This window comes from Phyllostomus hastatus, unplaced genomic scaffold (assembly GCF_019186645.2).
Source record: "Phyllostomus hastatus isolate PE091 unplaced genomic scaffold, TTU_PhHast_1.1 phas_scaffold_501, whole genome shotgun sequence".
NCBI classification, from domain to species: domain Eukaryota; kingdom Metazoa; phylum Chordata; class Mammalia; order Chiroptera; family Phyllostomidae; genus Phyllostomus; species Phyllostomus hastatus.
In genome coordinates, this window is record NW_025334033.1 from 27,962,106 (window position 1) to 27,979,935 (window position 17,830).

Genomic DNA, 17,830 nt, shown 5'->3' on the forward strand with positions numbered 1-17,830 from the left:
TAATCACAAGGATTCTTTAGAAATGGAAGAGTCAGAGCCCAGGCCAGTGTGGCTTGGTTGGTTAGAGCATTATTCTGTGACCCAGGGGTCTCGGGTTCAATTCCCAGTCAGGGCACATACTTAGGTTGCAGGGTTGGTCCCATTTGGGGCGCATGCAAGAGGCAACAGGCCAATGTTTCTCTCCTTCTCTCCCTACCTCCCTTTCCCTCTCTCTAGAATCAGTGGCCGTGTCCTTGAGTGAAGATACAAATTTTTTTTAAAATGAAGACTCAGAGGGTGACTACACAAGATGATTGACTACCTTTGATGGGGGGGGGGGAGCCACAGAGATGCTACATTGTTGGCTTTGAAGATAGAGGAAGTGAGCCATGAACCACGGAACATGGGCACCTTCTAGAAGCTAGAACCAACAGGGAAATGGAGTCTCCCATAGAACCTCTGCAAAGGAACACAATCCTGATGACACATTGATTCTAGTGAAACCTATATTGACCTCCACAGAATTATGAGACATAAATTTGCATTTTTAAGCTGTTAAATTTGTGATAATTTGTTACAGCAGCAATAGAAACCTGATACACTGTCCCACTTTGCTCATTTCTCCCTAGAAGTAAAGATGGCAAAAGCAGCAGTATTTCATGCCAGAGTCTTCCAGGGTAATTTTTAAAAGACTCCCTGACTGCCCTGTTATCATATGGGTATCCTTCCGGGATTGACTTAGTCCTAATTGCCCTTGCCTTGTTACATTAGTATAATGACACAACTTCATAGCTCTGTCTTACCTTACTAAATCATACTAATTTTCTTTCAGAAAATGAATACTCTCGTTCTCTAGAAGCAGTGTTGCCTTAGCGTTTAATTTGGATTTGACATATATGTGCAGTTGAGGTGTTTTTTTATTTATTAAGATTTTATTTATGTATTTTCAGAGAGAGGGGAGAGAGGGAGAAAAAGGGAGGGGAAACATCCACATGTGAAATATTGATTGGCTGCCTCTTGCCTGCCCCCAACCCGGGACCTGGTCCGTAGGCGGGCGCTCAGTCCACTGAGCCACACCAGCCAGCCAGGGCTGCAGTTGAGTTTTAACAGCATGCCCCTTTGAGGTCCCTTGAACATAATGCAAGGGTTCTACATGGAGCAAAAAGCAGTGGAGCAACAGAAGGAAGAATCACAACTGGTTACTGGGTATCCTAAAGGGAAGTTACCCAGAATCACAGGACTTTTCAGTAATGAATGGCTTTGTCGGATCTGAGGGACAGCTATCCAGGTCTGTCCCTCCCTGAGCTAAGAAAATTGCATTAATAGCCTAGTCCTCATGGTGTGAGGCTGGTAGTTGGGGAGGGATACCTGTTTGCTGTTAACAGAAGTGCTCTATTGCTGTCCAATCTTTCTAGTACCTTGCTGAAAATTAGGATTGGCTGTTTGCATGCCCTTAAAATTATAAACAGAAGCACTTGAACTTTTAAACAGCTTATCAGCAGAACCACCTGCTAGAATTAACAGTCAAAGAGAGTCAGCAAGTGCTGGATATCCTAGCCTAGGATCGTATCATTTTCTGAAAGAAAGCTTCCTTTATTTAAAAAAAAAAGGTGGGGAAGGCAGAGGGAAGTAGGCGGGGCTGGGCTTTGGCTTTGTTAAGTACATCACAAACATACTATTTTCCTTACAATATAATTTTTTTCTGTTGATTGATATTTAGTCCCCTTCAAATACATGTATAGTTTTGTGATTTAGTGACTTATAAGAGGTTTTAAAAATATGGATTATAAAGTAAGGCTCATAAGAATTTATGTAAGCTGAACACTTGCTTGGAAGCAACATCTCAAATGCTCCAGTGATAAGTTTTGCGGCTTCTTTCATACGTTTGAAATTAAGGAAGGAGTGTAAGGAAGGTTACGGGAATGTGGGAGAAAGCAGGGCAGGGATCGGACACAAGATTATATGCTTATTTCAAAGGTGTGTTAACCTAGATGCACTAGGAAAATGAATAGGGCTTGTTTTAGGCAAAGATAAAAAGATAAACCTTTTACTAAAAAAGGTACATGCCTGGGGCATGACTCCTCACCAGTTAAGAATTTGTGCTCAGATCACCCTGCGAGGTCACTTTGCGTAGATCTCGTTTTCATCCACACAAGCCGGTATCAGAGACTCCGCAGTCTCCGGGCAGACTTGCCTTTATTAATAGGCCCAGGCGAGTGTAGGATACCAGCAATAGGGGTCCATTTCTTCTAAGCACTGGAAGTAGTTCTGCTCAGCTTCTGAATCCGATTTGACATAACACTTGAGAATATCATGCCTCAAAGACAACTGTTTGCTTGATACCCTTCAGCCCATAGAAAAGAAGTAACAGGCACCCAGAATGGAGTCATTTGCCTCCACGATGGCAAACCAAGACTTAATTCCAAATTCCACCTCTCCCGGAGATATAAACTTTATTTTCTGTTAATTTCATTTTTCAATTACAGTTTAGATTCAACATTAATTTTGTGTTGGTTTTGGATGTACATCATAGTGGTTGGACGGTTGTGTACTTTCCAGCGTGTCCATCTCGGTGTTTCAAGCGCCCACCACCGCATGTAGTTCTCCCACTGTTCTGACTGTGTTTCCTGTGCTGTGCTCACATCCCCGTGGCTGTTCTGTAGCTGCCCATCTTACTTATGGTTTTACAATAATCCCTTCACCTTTTTCACCTAGTTCCCCAACCCCTCTCCCCTCTGGCAGCCACGGGGCTGTTCTCTATGAGTCTGTTTTAGTTTTCTTTGTTTGCTTTTGTTCTTTAGACTCCATGTATAGATAAAATCATATTTGTCTTTCTCTGACTGACTTGTTTCACTGAGCATAATACCCTGTAGATCCATCCATGCTGCTGTAAATGGTAAGATTTTATTCTTTTTTGTGGCCAAGTAATACTCCATTGTATATATGTACCACAACCTTTTTATCACTTAAAGGTTGGTGGGGACTTGGGTTGCTTCCATATCTTGATTATTGTAAATGATGCTGCAGTGAACATAGGGGTGCATATGTTCTTTCAAATTAGTGTTTTGGGTTTCTTCAGATAAATACCCAGAAGTGGAATCACTGAGTCATAAGGCAGCTCTCTTTTTAATTTTTTAAGGAACCTACATACTGTTTTTCACAGTGGTTGCTCCAGTATGCATTCCCACCAACAGTGCCCAAGGACTTCCTCAGAAATGGGACCTTCGAACAGTCCGTCAATCTGAAATTTCCTGGTTAGCACTCATGAGGTGATCTGCCGAATAAAACCCATGTCAGGTTTCCTTCCCTCAAAAAGTTGATGACCTGGCTTGAAACAACACTTTTGTCATATCAGCAATTCCTTGCCCCACTCTCCTGCCATTAAAACCTTCTGTTTTGCACAACTCCTTGAAGCGCCTCTGTTTACCAGATGGGACCCTTCCTCTTGATTCATGAATCAATCAATAATGTCAACTAGATCTTTAAATTTACAAGGAGGAGTTTTGTTGTTTAACAATCCTAAAGAAGTAAGCTTAGTTCGTCCAATGCCAATCCAAATCAACTAACTGAAAATAAATTTGGTAAGGTTGTGGACCAAAAAAATAGTGTTGTAATAAGTCATAAGTTTATTTTTTAACTTAATTTATTTACTTTTAGAGAAGGGAAGGGAAGGAGAAAGACAGGGAGAGAAACATCAATGTGTGATTGCCTCTTGTGTGCCCCCTACTGGGGACCTGGCCCACAACCCAGGCAGGTGCCCTGACTAGGAATCGGACCGGCAACCGTTTGGTTCGCTGGTCGGCACTCAATCCATTGAGCCACACAAGCCAGCATATAAGTCATACATTTCTAACTGGGCAGGTAATGGTTGGTAGTCATGTCCCAGGCCTTTAACTTCTTTAGTGAAAGGTTTTTAAGCAAGCCCTAGCTTGTTGTTCTTGTGTATCTAGGTTAACTCACCTTTGAATACCCTGAAAGTCTTGACCACCCTCAGGAGAGCACATAATCTCAACTATTCTGTACTCCAATCCCCACCTTGCTTTTTCCCACCTGCATGTAATCTTCCTTACCTTCCCTCCTTAATGCCAAATTCGTAAAAGGAAACTGCAAACTATTATGCTCAGGAGCATTTGAGATCTCGCTCCCTCTCATATGTCATCAATTTTGGCTCAGATAAACTCTTACAAAAATTTTCTGTAGGTTTGGACGTTTCTTATGTTGCCAAGGTTAAAATAAAACAAATTTGAACAGAGATAAAATAGAGGAGTACTATACAATACACCAGAGAGACGGTTAACACACTTCTGTAAGAAAAGTGTACACCTAACTAATAAAAATTAACTTTACATAGAAAAATGGACAAAGGATATCAAGACAAGTCACAAGAGTGTTTTATGCATTTTTATGTATTAGCAATAATTATTTTTAATTATATTTTAATTACAGTTATCCCTGTTTTTTACCCCTTTGCCCCTCACCCAGCACCCCCCACTCCCTCAGGCAATCCCTCCACCCATTATTCATGTCTATGGTCATGCATGTAGGTTCTTTGGCTACTCCACTTCCTGTATTGTACTTTACATCCCCATGGCTATTCTGGAAGTACCTATTTGTACTTATTAATCCTCTCACCTCTCACCCACTCTCCCCTCCCCCCTCCCATCTGGCAACCATCAAAATACTCTCTGTATCCATGATTCTGTCTCTGTTCTTGTTTGCTTAGTTTGGTTTTTAGATTCATTTGTTGATAGATATGTATTTGTTGCCACTTTATCGTTCATAGTTTTGATCTTCTTTTTCTTAAATAAGTCCCTTTAACATTTTATATAATAATGGTTCTGTAATGATGAACTACTTTAGTTTATTTCTTGTCTGGGAAGCTTTCTGCCCTCTGATTCTAAATAATATCTCTGCTGGGTAGAGCAGTCTTGGCTGTAGGTCCCTGCTTTTTGTGACTGAATATTTCTTGCCACTCCCTTCTTGCCTGCAAAGGTGCTTTTGCAAAACCAGCTGATAGTCTTATGGGACTTCCACAGGGGTGGTAAATATATGGAAACATGACAAATATTTATTAAAAGAGAGAATGCTTAATGTTACTATAGGTGCAATACTTTTATACATTGCTGGGGGAAGAAGGGGAGATGCAAGCTGGTGGTGGTCTTTCTGAAAGGCAGCTTAGCAGAGCCTTTGAAATTTTTGTGACCAATTATTCTACTTAAGAGTCTATCCCAAGTAAGTAGTCAGATGTGGACTTGTGTAGGAATGGACATCACATCATTATTTGTAATGATAAAAGAAACCTGGAAATTGTCTAAATGTCCATCCATCATCAGGAAAATGACTATGTTGTGGTGTACCCGTACGATAGAGAGCTAAGTCACTGAGAATGGTGGTTTTGGTAGAACTCTTAATGACACGGAAAAAAAACTCAGATGGGATGAAAACAGAAAACATAGTTTTATTTGCATACAAGATCAGTACACAGAAGAGTTACAGAGGAAAGATTCGGGTAGTAAGTACAGTAATCAATCTAACTTCTCTTCAGCATTCTTAGAACTCGGCACTGGGTGGTGTTTGGAATGGGGTCCCGGGGCGCCTAAGGAGCAGTTTTCCGTTCTTGTAGGTAGTGTCACAGTTCTAGTCAAGCAGCTATGGTTTGGACTTAAAGATGGTCTTGTGGAGGGAGAAGGACAGGTAATTGTGCTCCAGCCGTCACTGCATGGCCATCCATCTGGGTCTGTCTCCTCTGATCCAGAGCCAGAGCCAGACCCACTGCTGTTCTAGCATTGCTCTAGAAAATGGTCTTGAAACTTCCAAGCTGAGAAGGTAAATCAGAAATAGAAAGCTGGCTTTGTTCATCTCTGTATCACAGCAGTGAGTTCTTCTAGTCACTTTTTAAAATAGCTGAATTCCAGCTTGTGCTTTTCCTGGTGCTTCAGTCTCTCTGGTGAGCTAATAGTAAATTACATTTGCATACATATAGCCTTCATGTGTCTTGGGTTTTAATCTCTCCCAGATTTCCATCTACAGATGACTAGTGTCAGTAGGAACTGAATTAAAAAGAGATCAGATGGCGTTTTTTATTAGATCCCTACACAGTACAGGAACACAGTAATATTTACAGGAAGGGAGTGTATATGTAGGAAGGTGGTCGGCAAGGTGTGAGGCAAAAGGGAAATGTGGCTTAGTTTTGGCCCTATTATTTGTTGTCTGTGTCTCTGCTTTTTAAGATTGTAGAAGCAGCTGGAAGTTTCTTAACAATTGCTGAAACATTTAAGCATGTACAGCTAAGTGCTCACTAAATTTTATTAATATAGGAAAGTTTCAGTGGAAGCATTTAATACACACCTAAGTGTTGGTACCAGTTTCTTTCCGTGAGGGGAGCCCCAGTGTTGGCATGAAGCTGTCTGCATGGCACATTCACAGTGCTCACAGATCTGTTGTTTCGCTTTCTTCTGTCCGGTCAGAAAAGGCCTATTTCTGAGGAACAAAACCCCTCAGATTTGTTAAGGAAATGTTTCATAAAAGATTCCGAAAGTCGAGTCTTTAACTGATTTGGCCTTGGGGTCTGACTTCAAAACCCTGCAATGCCACACCATGGCTTTTGAAGCCAGATTCCCAGCTTTCTGTTCCTGTCCTGCACAATCCAGCTTTGTTCCTTCTGGTGACTGGCCTGGGTCTCTCCCCTCCCTTGTTTGTGGCCAATCACTGAGCTTTTGATAAAGGCCGTGAACGTAGTATTTTCACTATGTGCCCACTAGGCTAAGCATGACTAGTTTTTAATCTGCTAGTCTGACACGGATATGCTTGAAAATTGTGTCTGTGCAAGTTAAAGAATGAAAAAATAAGTTATGTTTACAAACGGCATTAGATGTAAAGTGTTGAACCTCCTTTTGCCCCTCAGAAGAGTCAGTAATATCCACACAACTGGGCTTCAGTGAACAGTTCAGCCAAGGCCACAGAGTGAGCCAAGATCCAAGTTTGAATTCTGGACTCCAGTGTGGTGTTCTGGTCACTAAAATGTGCCCATCAGCATTTGAAAGAATAAAGGTCATCAACTGAGAAGGAGAAATGCGTTTGGACAGGCTCTTTTGAAAACCATCTCTGTGTGCACATACCCGTATCAGTATCATGTGCTTTGGGGTAGGGCAGTCCAGTGAGGTTACCGTGTTAGAAATTAACTCTAAAACATACAAGTTTCCTTTAGCTATGAGATGCCTCGCGCCGCACTTCCGTCGCTAATGCTGACTTGCTGCCTGTTAGACTGGTTGACCAGCAGTGCTCTTGTCTTCTGCTAAACACCTGCAGGAGCGACCGAGGGATATGTTAAAAGTCACTTTGATAGAATTGTACACTTGGAACCTATATAACTTTATTAACTATTGTCACCCCAATAAATTTAATTTTAAAAAAAGAAAGAAAGAAAAATGACCAATGATCCAAAGACTTGAAGGCATAGTGAGAATTTGAGTTTCAGCCTATGGTCAAGGGATGCGGTGAGAAGGTCGTAATCGGGGAAACCAGTTATGTCATCAGGAGGCATGCTGCCTTAAATTAGGATTCAGAATAAATATTTTGCTAAAAAAAGAGTCACTTTCTAGGTTTGTTTTTAACAGTACTGTCTTATTCACAGCGTCTCTTTGTTTTCAGAGTAAGCCCCAGTCTCCAAAGAGAATCACCTCCTTTCCCATCAGCAGCGGCTCCACAGAAAATGGGATCCATGAGGAACAAGACCAAGAGCCACAGGATCTCTTTGCAGGCAAGTGTGGGCGCCGCACTTGTACTAGGGGTTTTCCATACTACTGAGTTAAAGTAACCGCCCCCACCTCCCCCTCCCCCACCAAAAAATATATGACTGTGTAAGCATAACTATAGGATTGTGGAGGAGTCCAAACATAAAATATGCAGTCCCTGCCACTAAGATTATTGCAGGCTTAGGGAGTAAGGCGTAAACGTGCAGTTACTTCAGAGCCTGAGTTAGACAGACTGTTGCACAGTAATGTAAATGCGGCCAGAGCAGTGACAGGAATGCCAAGTCTCAGGAGCTCAGAGAGGCCTTGAGTCAGACTAAAGCAGTGTCTTTAGACTTTTGTGACCAAGGCTCATAGTAAGAAATATATTCTGTGTCATCATCCAAAATATATATACATACTTGTATAAAACTGAACCAAGTTTTATTAAATGACTTCCCCTTACTACTTTCAATACAGTCTAAAGTTCTTTGTTGTTTCTCAACCCATTGAACTGATTTCATAATTCACCAAATGAGCCACAATCCGCAGTTTGTAAAACACTAGTATAGAATGGACTTTCATTTTCAAAAAAATTTTTTTCATTTCCTTGTTGATTTTTAGAAAGGAAAGGAAAGGGGAGAGAGAGAGAAACATCAATTTGTTGTTCCACTTATTTATGTATTCATTGGTTGATTCTTGTATGTGCCCTGACTGGGGATCGAACCTGCAACCTTGGCATATCAGGATGACACTCTAACCAACTGAGGTACCCAGCCAGGGCTGGGGGTGTCTTAATGATGATGCTCTTAACATTTTGGGCCCAATAATTATTTGTTGAGCGGGATTGCCCTGTTCTCAACAGGGGGTAATTTTCCCCTCCTTCCCCTGAGACATTTGGTAATAGTAGGAGACATTTTTGGTCATCACACCTGAGAGTGCTACCAGTATCTGGGCGGTAGAGACCATGAATGCTGCTGAACACCCTGTAGTACACAGGACAGACCCTCACAACAAAGAATTATTCAGCGCAAAATGTCTGTAGTGCCCACATTGAGAAATTCTGGTCTAGAGTGACCTTAGAAGATGCTCTGGAAGGAGAATTTATGTAGGAAGAATGAGGAAGGAGTGTAGATGGTTGGGAGGAAGTCCAAGGTGTGTCTGAGAGACAGTCAGAAAACCTGGTGAGCTACGCAGGGGTTTCTTAGAGAAGCCATGGAAGATGGAGCTAGAAGTGTAGTTTAGGGGGATTCTATTTATTTATTTTATGGTTAACTTTCTCCAAATTTTATTTTATTTTTTAATTTTTTAATTGAATTTATTGTGGTGACATTGGTTATTGTTTTGTAGGTTTCAGGTGTGCAGTTCTCGAACACATCATCTGTGTATTGTGTGTTCACCACCCCCAGTCAGGTCTCCTACTTTGGAGGGTTTTAGATGTCAGTAATAATTAAGTTAAATTTCCATCCTAGTGCCAGTTAAGAGCCATTGGCAGTTTTGAATTAAGAAAGTGATATGAGCAATGTAATGTTTTAGGAAGACTGATTTAGTGGAATTATTATATAAAATGGATTGCAGTGGAAAAAGTCTAGAGACTTCAGGAGACATTCACAAATTAGTTCAAGGGTGAAATGACAACGCGAAAATAAGGTGATGGAAGTAGGAAGGGAAAGGTGAAAACTTTTCAAAAGAGAAATCAACAGATTCTTGCGTTAGTGATTAGATATAATGGGTGTTCAAAAATCAGGGTTGAAGACAGAGTTAAAGGTTTCAAGTTCAAGGATTGAGAAGAAAATGGTACTTTTTGAGAACTACATTCTAAAGAAGCAACTGGCTTTGAGGGGAAAGTGAGTTTGGGTTTCAGTCATGTTAAATCTGAAATGCAAAGGGAAGGGGCCCAGGAGGGAGTTTGAACTGTGGTACTTTAGCTGGGCAAAGAGGGAAGAACTAGAGATAAGGGATCCTTCACGGAGCAAAGAGTGAGGAAGGGGAGACATGCGAGGGTGGAGGGTCAGATTCTGGGAAGACTCATACTAGAACTCGGCTAGGAAATTTAAAAGACACGAAGGGAAGGAGTTGTTCAGAGGAGGTCTATAAAGATTTAGAATATTTTCCAATTCCTTTCATCTCTGAAGCTTAGAGTGCATACTATTCATTCTGAGTGATTAATTTTGTTTTGCATAAAGTTCCTGGAGGAGAATTGCAAAAATGAATTATCTTTGTTATGGCAGGTTGAAAAGAAGGTTCCTGTACCTTTGGGACCTTAACATTCCTATAATTTCTCCTTACAAGCAGACCTGAAATCTTAGTGTGACTGAGTTACTTCATGGTTCTGTTTTATGAACATGTAGAAGATCTGTTCTTCTTTTTTTTTTTTTTTTTTCCTTTAAGATTTATTTATTTATTTTTAGAGAGGGGGGAAGGGAAAAAGAGAGACATCAGTGTGTGGTTGCCTGTTGCCACCCCCTGCTAAGGACCTGAACCAAAACCCAGGCATGTGTCGTGACTAGGAATTGAACCGGGAGTCCTTAGGTTTGCAGGCCGACACTCAGTCTACTGAGCCACACCACCCAGGGTAGAAAGATTTTTAGATATTAACACATGTCTTTTATCCTCCTTAGACCACATATGTTGAACATAACAATCTTTGCCAGATGATCTAAAACTATAATTGCGAACAGTTCATAAACTGTTAAAACAACACTGCCATCCTCATGTATGGCAAACAGTGCCTTTTCCTGAGTGTTACTGCATTTGTATCTTAGGTCCATTCTTTCTAGTTTTCAGTTCTCCTTACTCTTCCTTTGATGTCATTTTTTACTGTCAGTATACTTAACTTTTCTAGCATATTGGCTTATAAAGCAGATAATCAATCTTGTTCTTTTTTTACAACAATTATAGCAAGCATAAATAGGATTCTTATAAGGCTTTAAAGGAATACTTCTAAGACAAAATAAATTGGCACACTTACTTTGGCTGTGAAGTCTTTTTGCTTAATAGCTGGTTCTTGCCTAAATTCTTTGGTAGGAAGGGTAGCTGAGTAGTTGTGTTAGAAATGAGAGGTGTTGCTCTACTAAGTTTCCCTTACCATCTTTCCCTTTTATCCGTGTAAAAATTTCTTGGTTCTTGTTCTCTTAGTGTGAGAACCTCTAAGTATTGAGTGGTTGCCATGTTCTTGTCACAGCCTGTAGAACTGAAGTTTAGCCATGAAAGACCCATTGTTGACCCTCGTTACAAATATTAACTACTTTCAGACGCCACGGTGGAGCTATCACTGGACAGCACACAGAATAATCGGAAGAAGGCTCCAGCCAAAACCCTTTCATCTCTTCCTCCGCAGGAAGCCACAAACTGTAAGCCCCAGCAAAGCTATGAAGAGGTAAGAATCTGTGCTATTGGTCTTGTGGGTTTTTTTGGATTTTTAGGACTGTGCTGCCAGTCTGAAGTTCAGTTGAATATGAACCCTGAGTGAATATTTGTGACTTTTGAGGAAGACTTTTATGGTTAATTGACAGCCAGAATTCAATAAGTACTCCTTCTTGGGCAGGGTGGCTATTACCCAGATGATAACGCAGGCTTTCAGTAGCCACTAATGTTATTGAGTGTCTGAAGCTCTCATGTTCAAGAGTATAGTCTCTTTCTTCATTCCCTCCTTAGGCTGACAGAGACAGATTTTCCAAAATCTAATAATTATTTATTATGATCAAAATAAGGTTTTAAGATAATAAATGTAATAAAGGCCTTTGAGCAGGCCCAACTTAAAATTGTGGAAGTTGGTTCATTAGGATTGTTGGGAATGGACAGCTGAACACTGACATGTAGTAGAGTGTATCTTTTTTTGTAATCCTCACCAAGGATATGTTTATTGTTTTTGAGAGAGAGAGAGAGAGAGAGAGAGAGAGAGAATGTGAAAGGGAAACATCAGTTGGTTGCCTCCCATATGCACCCCAAATGGGGGATCGGATCGAACCCTCGACCTAGGTGTATTCCCTGACTAGGAATCGAACTGCAACCCTTTGGTGTGTGGGATGATGCTCCAGTCTAATGAGCCACCCAGCCAGGGCAGGACATATCTTGATGTTATATTGGTATAAGATTTTACAGGGTAAAATTAGTCATCTTTTTTATATCAACTGTCATGATTGTTTTCTCTTTAAAAGCTAGAGGAAGAAGAACAGGAAGACCAATTTGATTTGACAGTTGGTATAACCGATCCCGAGAAGATAGGTAAGTTACTTGGGACTCCTTGTCATGTTAGGATGTGGCTGTGGAAAGCATCGTTAGCTAATTTCCAGATGGTTACCTCCAGTGCTGAACTAGCCATCGTAAAGTGTTTCATCATGATCTCCCCTATAAAATTATACTCCTTACTATGCCTCTAAGGCTTGAAACAAAAGTTAGCCAGGACTGTACTTAGGATCTTCATGGGTTTAGGCAGAAAAATCAGATATCAAATACTGTTAGAATCCCCTTTTTGCAGTCCAAACATTGCCTTCTCCCACAGAGTTGATGAGACCTTTTTACTCCCTTTTGAGATCATAAATTCCATTTAAACACCTGAAAAACATGTGTTCTATAATTGGGGGATACTGAATTTATTTTTCCCTCAAGAGGTTTGGAATTCTTATCACATATCATTTATCATGTACCCTTGATATACTAATGAAGTGGGGAGGTTTACGTTGCTCTCTCTCAGGTGAAGACTAAAAGATCCAGGTTGAATCGTGGTCAAATTAAAACTAGATTTTCAAAAAACACAATACTTAGCTTCGGCCAGAACTTGGATTTTTAGGATAGCCTTCCTACGTCCCACGCTCGGGAAAGCTGTTAGTGAGCAGTCCACTGTCCTCGTTCAGGTGTATCCGCGACAGGAGATGCTGTGCAGAGCCTCGTCCCCCTACACGAGGGTGGCGTTTGTGCGGTTAAAAGGAAGAATGCAATGTGCAACCTTTTGTCTGTTCTGAACTAGGAATCTATAAAGTCTAAATAGATAGATTTTATGCCAAAATAGTTTGTCATTAAAATGTTGAGTTTTTCTTTTCCTAGTGTGTTGTACTGGTAAGATATTTATGAGCATCTTACACAGTTCCCTCATCCAACAACAGAGGGAACAGGACCAATAGCAAGGTGTAGCTTTCCTGTCAGGTACAGTGTGGTTGGTCCCTGCCAGAGCCTGGACTGGAACTTGTTTTTTCCCGTGTTTGGGGTTTTTTTTTTTTTTTTTTCATTCTTTTGGACCAGAAGTTTGGATTACATGTCTGAAATACTCTTTGCCTATCTGATGTTTATGAATATTCTATAAACACATTGATTTTAAGCTACTTATTAGTTGCTTTAAATCCTAGCCAGAGTAAGATAAATTATAAGTAAAAAGTTGTCGTAGTGTTTAAAAGTCATGATGTTTGAACCAGGAGAGGAAGGGAGTGTATCAGTTTCCTAGAGCTCCCATAACAAAATACTTTGCGTGGAGTGGATTAAAACAACGGGCGTATATTAAGACCAATTTCCAAATAAGGCCACATTCTGAGATACTGAGGACTTTCAACATAATCTTTTTTGGGGGACACAATTCAACCCGTAATTTAAACATCACGTGGATCAGATTTACTTAAATATAAATCACTTTCATGATACGCCTTCATCCCCTTAACCATAGTCTAGATTCTTAGTCAAGAGTGTAGATTCAGCCAAGAAAGCAGCTGCTTAAAGCATTTTCATATTCAGGCCTGATCTTAATAAGAACACCCTCTATTTGTGTGGGCTATTTATTCAACATGTGCTTCTCATTCCCACGTACATTTAAATAAATTAGAATCCTACTTCTACTAGGGCATGCTTTTTAGAGTCTTGGTAATTTATAAATGCTATCTTCAACTTTCTGAAATTATTTAGGAAATTAATGTAAATTTATATATTTTTAAAGATTTTATTTATTTAATTAGAGAGGGAAAGAGAGGGGGAGAGAGAAACATCTACTGGTTGCCTCTCGCACACCCCCAACTGAGGACCAGGCCCGAAACCCAGGCCTGTGCCCTGACTGAGAGTCAGCCGGGCGACCCTTTGGTTCACAGGCCAGTGCTCAATCCACTGAGCCACACCAGCCAGGACAAAATTAATGTAAATTTAAAACTGCTGTTTTAGTTGCTCATTTTTATATCTCCTGAGCTTTCTCTGTACATGAAATTATTTCCCTTTTCTCACACATTTCCTCAGTGAGAGAGCTGATATGCAGGCAAAGTGTTTGAAGATCCTTCTTTGCTACTGTGTTTTATGTGTATATGCACTTAGACTTTTCCCTAGTGGAAGGCTCTAGGTTATGGGATTGACCTTTTAAATATTGGACTGCAACCATTCAACTGTGAATGAAGTTTTGAATATTTTTTCTATGAAGTAAATCTAGATATTTTTTTCCTTTTATCAGTGTTAAGCATTGTTAGTGGTCTTAGGCAATGCAGTAAGCATGGTTTGGAAGAGAACTAACAGCAATAATCAGTGTAAAGTAATTTCTAAAGCTTAGTACATAATTTCCGTTTTATATATGTTGTCGGTAGAGGATGGAGAGGTAGAGGAAGCAAACCCTCCATTCCTGTACAATCTCCAGCATCTGTGTGTGCTTTCCCAGCCACCTCACCGAGACCAGCTGCGGTCTGTGACCCTGCTCATCCCGTGCTGCACTGTCTTCCCTGGGCCCTTACCACACCACCAGTTCAGGAGCTTGAGCACCTAGTAATTGTCTGCCTGAGTTTCCTGTTTGGTGTGGGGAAGAACCAAGAGGTGGGGAGGAAAGGAGCAAAAGCAGCCCCAGACACCAGAGTCCAGCAGTGGAGCTGTACCTGTCTGCAACCCAGTGTATGTCCTTCCGGGGCTCAGGGCCACAGGTGTCTTTATGTCCCTGAGTGGTCCCTGGGTGGCCTAGGTCAGGACACTAATACAGAGAAAAACAGTTGCTTGAATCCCAAGTTATTTAACAAAGGCCAGTTCAGAAAAACGATCACTCCAGGAAAGGGAGATGCGTGTGACATCAGGCAGCCAAAGTCCCTTCCGGCCAGGCCCTGTGCTCAGGGTGGACATGAGATATGAGAGAGGTCCATGTTCCCCGGCGCCAGTGGGGGTGCTTGGCAGCATTTCTGAAAGAGCAAACCAAGCCCTGAGCTAGCTTAGGGTAGAGCTACTTGTTTCCTTTTGCATCAGATGCTTCCTTCTCCTCCTCCTGCTTTATACAGCAAGAGAATTGTTTCGTTTTAGACAGATGTGTGCAGCCAGCCCAAATATTGGCATGATAACAACCGATGGATTGTCAGGATCCAGTGCTGCTTTGTGGATGGCATAAATGGAGCCTGGCGCTGAACAGGGGGCTGACTCTTGTCTAACTCAAACTGGGGCCCAGCCAGCATCCATGGGCGTGAAATGCATGGATGCCCTGAGGCAAAGTAGGAACTGGACTTAGGATGGTGTAGAAAGCTTGGAGATGAAACAAATGTCTGCTCTTACACAGGGCTTCTGTGGCTCGTGATTCCTGGTCAAATGCTGACAGGATTAGCACTGCCTTGGCTCACAGAATAACCCTCTGCTGCTTTCTTGTTCTCCCACAGGGGACGGTATGAATGCCTATGTAGCCTACAAAGTTACCACTCAGGTGAGTCCAGGTGCCCCTGCTTATGACTACCTTGATAGACTGGGTGCTTATACCAAGAAGGTCATCATTCAGATTATTTCTGGGTATTTCTTTAAGTTTCTTTGCCAACACCTTTCTTCAAGTTTACTCAAGATGGAGCAGGCCTGCTTCCCCTTGATAATCTCATCTGAACCTTCCGCTTTTCCTCCAGAGAGCTAACCTGTCAGTGTGGGACTTTGTAAGTGTTACTTAGACATGCAGCGAGTGTATCTGGCACAGTCTTGTCCCTCTGAGGAACGGTGTGGCTTAGACTCGTTTGCTGGGTTGCCCTAAACTGTGTGCTACCTGTTCAAACATTGTCAGTTCTAAGGTTTCCCTTTCTAGAGCTGCTCTTAATGCTTTCCCTCACCTTTTGCCCCTCAGGTCTGGTCTTCCTTCTTTAGATAACATTAGTGCATACAAAACTTACACAATGTTGTATGCAGGTTGTGAAGCATAAAAAATGAAGCCCCGAACTTACCATCGTTCTTAAGATGAGTACCACTGAGTCGCCTGCGTGTCTCCCTGTCCTGCCCCCTGCCTCTCACCTTAGAGGTGACTGCTCTCCTGAGTTGTCTCTCCTTTATTAAAAAAGAAGTCTTCATATGTGTATCTCTGAACAATATACTGTTTTGCCTTGTTCTTGAATTTCACAAAAATGTTACCATGCTGAAAATAGTGCTCTGTACAGCATTATTTCTCAGAGCAGCCATTGTTGTGTGTAGCTGTAGTTAGTCCCTTGTGTGACTAGAGCATATTTCTCTGTTTTCATGTTGTGACTCTTCGGCATGTTTCCGGTCTCTGTAGTTGTGAACTAGGACCATTCTTGCACGTGTGTCCTAGTGCACACACAGAAGAGCTTCTCTAGGGCATACAGCCAGGAGTAGCTCCCCTGGGTCAGGCAGATGTTGAAGAAAAGGAATACAGACTTTAAAAAAGTCTTTGCACTGATTGGTGCTCCTATCAGCAGGGTGTAAAAGTCCCCACCGACATCTTTTCTTGCCAATCACTGGCAAGGCCTGCCTCCTTACGTTTTGCCTACCTGGTGAGCAGTAAATGATCTCTCATTATGATGTAGGCCTAGTCTTTTTTGCTAGAAGTCTCTTTTATCTTGTCTCTCTGCCTCTATTTTTTTAAAAGATTTTATTTATTTATTTTTAGAGAGGGGAAGGAAGGGAGAGAAATATCAATGTATGAGACAAACATTGCTGCCCACCTCCAGCCGGGGACAGACCTACAACCCAGGCATGTGCCCTGACCAGGAATCGAACCAGCAACCTCCTGTTTGGCAGGCCAATGCTCAACCACTGAGCCACAGCAGTCAAGGTGTCTCTGTCTCCTGTAAGTTGTAGATCCCGTGACACCTTAGGAATTAAAGCGTTCACAATATAGACACTTCATCTGATCCTCCACCTCAGAAGCTCTATTTAGTCTTGGCTTTAATTCTAGCAGCTAATACCCTTAATAAGTCAGCACAGGATGAACGGGTTGTAGGTGACCCATTCTAGCTTTATACTAGATTTCTATACTAGAATTCTGTACTAGAATTCTAGCTTTATACTAGACTTTGACATGTTTCCTTAGGGCAGAGTTTCTTAACCTAGGAATGAAACTATGTTGGAATTTAATGAGTGGCCTTTTGTAATTCTATATATTTTATGCATCTAAAATCACTGTTCTGCTCTGGCTGGTGTGGTGTGGCTCAGTGGATTGAGCACTGGTTTGTGAACCAAAAGGTTGCCATTTCAATTCCCCCATTAGGGCACAAGCCTGGGTTGCGGGTCAGGTCCCCAGTTGCGGGCGTGTAAGAGGCAGCCTATCGATGCATGTATCTCTTGCACATTGCTGTTTCTCTCCCTCTCCTTCTCCCTCCCTTCCCCCCTCTCTAAAAATAAATAAATAAAATCTTAAAACCATTGCTCTGAGAAGGGCTCCATAGACTCTGGACAGCCAGAGGGCTCAAAAGTTTTAAAAGCTCAACCTTGGAGAAAGTTATTTACCAGGTGGCTAAGACAGGGATCTGGGAAATGACACCCTTTGATGTCAGCTGGGAGACCTTCAAGATACTCCTCCATCCTTATTTAGAATGAAATTTTCTTGTTTTTTTCTGTCCCTAAGACAAGCTTACCAATGTTCAGAAGTAAACAGTTTGCAGTGAAACGAAGATTTAGTGACTTTCTGGGTCTTTATGAGAAGCTTTCAGAGAAACACTCTCAGAATGGCTTCATTGTCCCTCCTCCGCCCGAGAAGAGCCTAATAGGTAAGCCTGTGGTCTTTATTTCTGCTTGGGGGTTTTCTCTGCATTCATCTGCAGTATACTTTCTACTTAGTATATGAAACTTTTTTAAAAAGCTTGATTAAGTTTTATTGTAAACATTTCTATTTCCTTTTATTTATTTATTTATTGAATCTGTATTGTATTTTTTTTTCATAAAACTTTCATATAACAATGTAGAGTCTTGTGGTT

At 41.4% G+C, this 17,830-nt stretch overlaps 1 protein-coding gene across 1 annotated transcript in view; it reads left to right on the forward strand.

The window, feature by feature from the left end:
- SNX1 (sorting nexin 1) overlaps window positions 1-17,830 on the forward strand; it is a 35,446-nt gene that overhangs the window by 8,086 nt on the left and 9,530 nt on the right. Inside the window, exons 2-6 of the mRNA XM_045822397.1 lie at window positions 7,630-7,738; window positions 10,964-11,088; window positions 11,870-11,936; window positions 15,302-15,345; window positions 17,482-17,623. Coding sequence (XP_045678353.1) covers window positions 7,630-7,738; window positions 10,964-11,088; window positions 11,870-11,936; window positions 15,302-15,345; window positions 17,482-17,623 — 487 coding nt within the window. The remainder of the gene's footprint in view (window positions 1-7,629; window positions 7,739-10,963; window positions 11,089-11,869; window positions 11,937-15,301; window positions 15,346-17,481; window positions 17,624-17,830) is intronic.